Genomic DNA, 8,611 nt, shown 5'->3' on the forward strand with positions numbered 1-8,611 from the left:
TGCAATGGCAATACGTCATCTTGAACACGCTCAAATCTTATATGTTGTTTAATTTACTAATTTTCTGAAGACTTTGAATCACAATGCGTTTTCACTGATTGTGGTACTGATCTACTTATGGAGCAGCTTACGAGAGATTCTGACCCCTAATTGACCTCTTCACGGTAGATATTATTTACTAGAGTCATGTAACTGCATTTCCTTACAGTAGAGTAAGAGAACCTGATAAAACAATGCTTTAACTATGTCAAAGCAGGTACAAATGAACCTAAAAGCAGATGCAAACTGAGGCATGGTGGGGCACAAAATATTCTATAACAGTTCTTTTTAATACCTAAATAACTTGGTACAAAACAAAACCACAAAGCTTTAGGTTACGAGGTGACAAACTGCTGAAATCACTGACATCCTTTTAAAAGCAGAATTAGCTGCCCTATTAGCATACCCCACTGGCACTTCTCCAAGTTTGTGCCTCATTATCGTGATCTGACACAAAGCACTCCCAACATGTGTCTGTACTGTGAGTTCTTCCACATAAAAGATGTTGTTCACATTAGCTAGCCCGGTAAGCTAGCCTAGTCAGTAGAGAACCTTTAAGTTTTTCAATAAACATTATTAATTTGAACTCCGGTGTGAATTATGGTTCTAATATGGTTTAATTTGAACTTTTTAATAAGTAATAAGTTGAGATGAAAAGATGATTAAAAAGCTTTTATCTATTAGGAAGCTGGTAGCAGCTAGCTTGTACGCTTCTCACCAGGAATGTCTCGGACTAGCTTTGAATTAAAAAAATGATTAAATGTCTGAGTAGATCCTGAACGTTGAAGCTGTAATGAAGACCACGTTTGCCTCCAAGTATGAAACACGCGGCCAAAAATAAAGTTCAAGAACAAGCAATAAAAAAACAATGCCAGCAATTAGCCCCAGAGTTTTGCATGAAGTAAAAACGTGATATATTAGGGTCATGTGAACTGCAACCAATGTTTTACCAACATTGGTTGGTTTTGCAGCGTTGCCTTGACATGCGAAGGCCCCACAAACAAGAACGTGACGCTTTAAGGTCTCATCATGGAATTTACCGTGCAGAAGCGACACAAGCTCAAACAACCTCCGTGTTAGACATGCGTAAAACACCTTAAATACGTATCAACCTCATAAATATACTACATTCAGCCTTGTTTGTCACTGATCTGGTGGTTGTAAACATCAGAATCATTCCCCTGACAGGAGATATGAGCGGGTTTGAGGGAAGTTTTCTGTAGCTTTATTTTTAACTTATGAAAATCCAACACATCAGTCCTGTGTTCAAATGGTATGTTCTCTTTGTTTGGAGAGAGGCAAGCAAAGTGTCAGATTATAGAAGTCGTATTGATATCACAGAAAAAGGACGTACTGCCACAGTGATCACTTTCACAAAAATCAAGTTACATTCAAAAGTGCATTGGTTTGAGGAAAAATAATTATTTTTTAAAATATATTTTTCACAATTTCACTCAAAAACTCAAGCAATAAACCTCCTGGAACAGAAAGGTTTGATTTTCCCACATTTTTTAAATATGAGATTATGCTGCACAGGTAAAAGGTGAATTTATTTCAAGTGTTTTCAGTTGAAAACATCTTTACCGTTACACATGGTGCAGCACCATGCTGTGGGGAAGTGAAATAAATAAATCAATAAATCAATAAATAAAGCATTTTAGAAATTCTGCAAAAAAAAACTAATTTAAAACAAATTTGTTTTAAGTTACTCTGGCCATATGTGAAGCTCCTCATCAAGCTTATTTTATAAAAGCTTATTTTAGATGCAGAAGGAACCTTGGCAGTGAGGTCCGGGTTCAGCAAGGGTGTAAGCACAAACACACACACACACACCCCTACACATACACTGTTGTGATACATGAGCGGGTGTCTTTCCAGGACTGTATTCCAAGCACTTGGCAAGCGCAGATTCCCAGTGAAGAGTGTTGACAACACAGTACTTAACCAGAGACCTCACACTTACAACCATAAATCAGTCCACACGTAAACACACCTTAAAGCCCTGCCTACCTAAGATTTTTGATGACAGAAACTAACTCTGCGTCTGCATGAATGGGCTTTGTCATGGCATGGTTTTAAATGACCGGATGACTCGTCCATACGTTCAGACATGCGGACGTATACACGTGTGAAAACGCGGAGGCAGGATGAAATATTTCCCAGCCAATCCCAGTTTGTGTGGCTGTAGCATCGGCGAGGACAGGTGCTGCTCTCAGCTTTATTCTCCAATCTGTTCACCTTGTAAATGGGACCCACCTATTCCGCCTCCTCCCCATCACAGAAGCACAGCATTACCACAGCCCTGTAAATCAGTAAGTGGGACCTGCAGACCTTTGATCGCCAAAACAGTCGTCGTTTTCCTGAAGGAAAAACCTCCTGAGTCCAAACTCTAACGCAACATAACTGTTTTGTTATGTCAAAAGAGCATTTAAGTATGCACGAGCATAATAAATCGTCTGAAAACACCTTTTAAGTTGTAAAAGCGATGATTGATGGTGATCTAGCGTGCAGTGCTGGAGGAAAGTTATCAGTTTTTGTGTCACACAGAGCTAACACAGCGTGGAAATGGGAGGATAAAAGTCGATGTCCATTTAAAGTCAACTAAACTGTATGAATGAGATCCAGGAAGAGAAGCTCAGAGCCAAAGAGCAAGAGTGATTATTACAACGAAAAGAGGAAGGGGAAGTGGTGCAGGAGGAAGAGGAGCTGCTACATGTCTCAGTGTGCTTTAAATGGCCACTTGGTCATTTGAGACACTGTTTTGTTTAAAGGTTTGAAGATCGTCAAACAATATGCGATCCAAACGTTCATGTCACGAAAAATACAAAAGTTCTAAATAATGAAACTAAAACTTGTCAGCATTGATGAGCTGTGCTCTCTCCTACATGCCAGTGAACAAGTTGATACACGTTAGAGATACATTTATTACAAGTGCACTGAAACTGTTTCTCCCTTCTTGGATGGCACGCCTTCATCAATTTATTGCATTCCAGTCACTGAAAGGGCGGTGGCACAGCAAAGGGATCCTTAAGGTCAATCCACTCTAGAAATGATTGATTCACAAATTTAAAGGGTGTCACCAAAGACAGAGTGGTCATTCCCCATTCAGTCCATCTTACCCCTGCGTCTGCAGTGTGACCTGTGCGTTTGACCTAATATTGTATGGTTTGGGATCCACAGAGCACGTAAATTAAACAGCTGCGTCAGCATCAAATCCAGTTAAAGTTATATATGAGATTATTAAATAAAGTGAATTTATTACTTGAAGGGAAATGGGAGTGAGACATGGTTTCAGATGCAAGTCTTAGGCCTTTGCTGCCTTTATGGGGAGGAGCCCTTTCATGCTTTGCTCCATTAATTGTCACTGAAATACTTGTCTAACTGCTAAGAACAGGTGCGTGAATCATTTATTTGACTTATATCTAGCTCTACACATGCATATAAATGTGTATAGAACATTACAACACGGGATTAGACCTTCTAGGCCTCACCACAGCAATCCCTTCCCTTTTATTTTCTCCAATCCTTTGCTACTATCGCCTCCCTCTCGTCTCACATCGCGAGCACAGCCCTCCGCGCACAGGCAAAAGCGCGCACGCGACGTGCCTCAATGCATGACGCTCGACCAATCAGGAGCGCCATTCCGAAAGTTTACCTTTTATGGCTAGAGCCGGACAGCTGGTGTGGTATAAATACAGAGCGCCCACAGCTAACGGATTCACTCTCGGCGCCGTCACACACGCAGCTCGTGCGGGATATCATTTGCCTGAAACCGGTTCCCTTAAAGCGAAAAGCCCCCCCACACCCAAAGGTAAGCCGACAGAATTTGTATTTTACATCGTTCTAATTTTAGAATGCTTTAAAATGTAAACATTGAGGATAATTTTGTATAATTGGGTGGGATTTGTTTAATTTTTTTTCGGCAATATGTGATACTGACCACGAGGTTCTTTGTCTAGTCCCTCAAAACTGTCTGCAATTGTACAACTAGCAATATATAAACCACTTTTACCTGCCTTTGTGGCTGAACCTCGGATATGGAGGCTTTTATGGCTAGAAAACGTGGAAAATTAGTGCTTCGTGGATGCTTTAATTGTTACCGGCTTATGGCTTATAATGACTCCTGATATGGTTTTGCTACTTGCGGTGGGCTTTGTGTAAGTGGTTAACATGAGCTGTAGTTAATGGTAGCATAAAATGTATTTCTGTGGTGGTTTAACACTTGTGATCTGGGCTTGTCTGGATCAGGGCTGCTCCCTTTGTGCGCCTGATCTAGCGGGGTGTGACCTACTTTAGCATAAGAGCTTAGCCACATCATGCTAACACGCCCTTCAGACTTCAATCATTAACGGCCGCTTCTCGGGCGCATTAAATATAACTTGATGATTTTAAAATGATTTTACATCTTTCAGTCAATTCCTGGAGTAAAGTTTAAGTTAACGCCGCTTAAATTCAAATTTAAGACACAAGTTGAGCGATGGACTTGAACCGTTAAAATTGTTGCTTTGACAGTTAAAGATGAAGGGAAAGAAATGGCGAATGACTAATCACTCTGAGCTAGTAAAGGTGTGGCTTTCAGGAAATGGTGAGTTAGCCGTGCCCTTGTGGCAAATAAAGTCAGAAGTTTATTATGCAACAGTTTTTTCTCTCTCTTTTTTCCAGTCGTAATCATAAAATTCCCTTGCGGTATTTATTTATTTATTTTTTATTTATTTAAACTTTCATATGGGTGAGCCAGACGGCCTGGCTGAATAGTCGGTCCGAACTATGACGCAGTGATATTGAAGCAAATATTTCTGACCGGGGTGGGGGGTATTGAGCCACAATGGGAGGGGGCGGATTGAAGTGTAACTTTAGTGAACCGGAGGGAGTGGTCTCACTGAGCCGGGTCTCCTAATGTCGACTTTTTTTTTTTTTTTTTCCTTGTCGTATTCTGGCCGCGTGCCACACTGCCGGTAGCCGCAAAGCGGCTCAAAACCGAACCATGTCCTTATATGGTAACAACAGAATGCAGCAGCACTTCCTTTTGTCTGACTGGTCGGAATGTGGGTTGGGAGCTCCACCTAGTGGTCGCCTTGGCGCACTGCAGTCAGGAACAGGAAGTGAGACTTGTGACTGCAGACCAACTGGTTCTGAGTGGCTGAGTTGACGGGGTTTGTTTGCTGCTCTTTTACAGTTCAGCCATGGAAGATGAAATCGCCGCACTGGTTGTTGACAACGGATCCGGTATGTGCAAAGCCGGATTCGCCGGAGACGACGCCCCTCGTGCTGTCTTCCCATCCATCGTTGGTCGCCCAAGGCATCAGGTTAGTGATGAACACTATAGAAGATTAAAGTTTCAGTTATGACTAAAGGTATCAAGTTTAAGAAATTGTATACAATTTAATCTAAATTTAAAATTGCTGTGTTTCAGGGCGTGATGGTTGGTATGGGCCAGAAGGACAGCTATGTAGGTGATGAAGCCCAGAGCAAGAGAGGTATCCTGACCCTGAAGTACCCCATCGAGCACGGTATTGTGACCAACTGGGATGACATGGAGAAGATCTGGCATCACACCTTCTACAACGAGCTGAGAGTTGCCCCTGAGGAGCACCCCGTCCTGCTCACAGAGGCCCCTCTGAACCCCAAAGCCAACAGGGAGAAGATGACCCAGGTACATAGTTGCTTTCATTCAGTTGAACTTGAAAGTTGCCCAATACCTCTTCAGGTTCCTTCTCCATTCTCACTTCCTCCTTCCTCCTCCTCTAGGATCTCTCTCCTATAAGATGATCTATCATCAGCAGGTCTCCTGTGTGCTTTTATTTGCACTTGTGACTAAGATTTAGCAGAGCTGGTGGCTCAGTATTTTAAGTCTGATATGCACAAGTGTGAAGGAATGTAGTTTCTGCACTTGTTCTACTAACTTCAGTCTGAAGCTCACTCTATTGCATGTAGTGAGTGCAGTGGCCACAAAGTCCTGAGGGGTCATGTGAGTGTGCTAATGGGTTTCTTTCTGTCCTTGCAGATCATGTTTGAGACCTTCAACACCCCCGCCATGTACGTTGCCATCCAGGCCGTGCTGTCCCTGTACGCTTCTGGTCGTACCACTGGTATCGTCATGGACTCCGGTGATGGTGTGACCCACACAGTGCCCATCTATGAGGGCTATGCCCTGCCCCATGCCATCTTGCGTCTGGATTTGGCCGGCCGCGACCTCACAGACTACCTCATGAAGATCCTGACAGAGCGTGGCTACTCCTTCACCACCACAGCTGAGAGGGAAATTGTGCGTGACATCAAGGAGAAGCTGTGCTATGTCGCCCTGGACTTCGAGCAGGAGATGGGTACTGCTGCCTCCTCTTCATCCCTGGAGAAGAGCTACGAGCTCCCTGACGGACAGGTCATCACCATCGGCAATGAGAGGTTCCGTTGCCCAGAGGCCCTCTTCCAGCCTTCCTTCCTCGGTATGTTTGCCAACTTTAAACCATCTTCTGATTGTGTTGTACGCCACTTGCTAACGGGTAACTCTGCTCACAGGTATGGAGTCCTGCGGAATCCATGAGACCACCTACAACAGCATCATGAAGTGCGACGTCGACATCCGTAAGGACCTGTACGCCAACACCGTGCTGTCTGGAGGTACCACCATGTACCCTGGCATCGCTGACAGGATGCAGAAGGAGATCACAGCCCTGGCCCCATCCACCATGAAGATCAAGGTGAGTTGGTTCCACAGGTTCTGACTGTCTTCTGCCACAATGCAGTAGGAATATGGTGTCTTAATACCTGCTACCTTGTGTTCCTGCAGATCATCGCCCCACCAGAGCGTAAATACTCTGTCTGGATCGGAGGCTCCATCCTGGCCTCCCTGTCCACCTTCCAGCAGATGTGGATCAGCAAGCAGGAGTACGATGAGTCTGGCCCCTCCATCGTCCACCGCAAATGCTTCTAAACAGACTGTTCCTCCTCCCCGTTCCCCAAACACCCAACAACTTCAGCTCTGTGCAGAACAACCACATTTCTCATACACACTCAGGCGCAGAGCCTAGACGACAACTCATTGGCATGGCTTCAGTTATTTTTGGCGCTTGACTCAGGATTTAAAAAAAACTGGAACGATGAAGGAGACGGTAATGTTTAGGTTTTTGGCTAGGTTTGAAGGAAACCCCTAAGGTTCTGCAGTTGTCTCTGGGGGGCTTAAAAAAAAATGTACATTTTGTCATTCCAAATGTTTAAATGCGTTGTTCAGACACATGATTCCAAATGTTAACTGCATTGTTCAGACACGTATTTGCCTCTGTGAAGGCTGCCCAGTGGTTGGCGCATACTTAAACATGGTTGGTAGTATCGCTTGTATGTAAATTTATGTCTGGGTTTTTGTACTTTTCAGCCTTAAAATGATTTTGGTCCTGTTTAATTTTTTTTGTTATGCAAAACCCAATTGTGACCTTCTTCCCCATTGGAGGTTTCATCCCTGGGGTGGTGGGGTAAGGGGTCTCAAAGTGACGGTAACATGGGGTACCAGACCGGTGGGGCCAACCTGTACACTGACTAAACAATCCCAATAAAGTGCACATGTGTTCCAACATAATGTCTTGACTGTCTTCTTCTGGGTCTGTAGTTCTGACTTCACCTTTTTACTTTAGTCTTAAGTTGGTCAAATTGACTTGCTAGCATATCTGCCATAATGTGATGTTATTGTACTCGGTATCTTAATGAAATCGCTTCACAGAAGTGCTCTTATCAACCTTGAACCAAATTGGAGGTAAAGTGTATACTGGGGAGAAAGCGGCACTATTATGCAAAAATGCCTAGTGAAGCAACTGAAATGTAGCAAAATATTTCCATTGTACAAAAACTTTCAAACTAAAGTGGCTCTTGTAAAGTGAGGCCCTACTGAAATGTAAACTATTTTTCAGGGTTTACCAATTTGATTAGTCATTAAATCTATTAAAAAATAAAACTTGAACCAAGCAATCAATACATGCACTAAATTCTTGTCTAAACCTGTGATCAATCCCAGTTTCATCAGTTTATACCTCTGCTACAAATCCTCCCAACCTAGCTGAAATGTTCATATTTGGACACTAGATGGCAGCAAAACTTATTTTTATGGAACTCTGCTTTCTAAGACCTTGTGCGCGAATTAAAGCTCAGTAAAAAGTTACAAATGCGAACTTGCTGTTCCCATTTACACATCTAAAACATCTCCACTTTAAACCTCAGAGACGAAAGATGGATGCTGAAGTTAGTGGTTGCTCACACTTGTTCTGCGCATCCATTTCCTGTTTCCGTGGATGGCATCAAATTATGCGCTTCCTCTGTTCGGTTTGTCCCAGTTGGATGAGTGTTGGACACGGAAGTTATTTAAATTCGCACCGCTATAAACAGAAGCGTGGCTAATATCTAAGATTTATCCCCGCCTCCTCTTCCCTCCGTCCCACCGCAGCTCCACTGTTTCTGCTGAGGCTGCTTCCCTGATATTTTACTGCAGCGCCAGCAAAACACCGACTGCTGCCCCGCAAACAATGCCTGCTGGGGAGAGGGGGTGCGCGCACGTTTTCATGTAAATTAGCCTAGCTTTGCTCCATTT

At 43.4% G+C, this 8,611-nt stretch overlaps 1 protein-coding gene across 1 annotated transcript; it reads left to right on the forward strand.

Annotated features, from left to right (window-relative positions):
* Positions 1 to 3,723: 3,723 nt before the first annotated feature.
* Positions 3,724 to 7,609, forward strand: actb2 (actin, beta 2). The gene is made up of 6 exons (XM_032587021.1): positions 3,724 to 3,850; positions 5,216 to 5,345; positions 5,453 to 5,692; positions 6,044 to 6,482; positions 6,556 to 6,737; positions 6,827 to 7,609. Exons 2-6 carry the CDS (start codon positions 5,223 to 5,225, stop codon positions 6,968 to 6,970), a joined length of 1,128 nt encoding a protein of 375 aa, XP_032442912.1. The 5' UTR covers positions 3,724 to 3,850; positions 5,216 to 5,222; the 3' UTR covers positions 6,971 to 7,609.
* The last annotated feature ends 1,002 nt before the right edge of the window (positions 7,610 to 8,611 follow it).

The sequence above is a fragment of the Xiphophorus hellerii genome, chromosome 16, assembly GCF_003331165.1.
Source record: "Xiphophorus hellerii strain 12219 chromosome 16, Xiphophorus_hellerii-4.1, whole genome shotgun sequence".
NCBI lineage: Eukaryota > Metazoa > Chordata > Actinopteri > Cyprinodontiformes > Poeciliidae > Xiphophorus > Xiphophorus hellerii.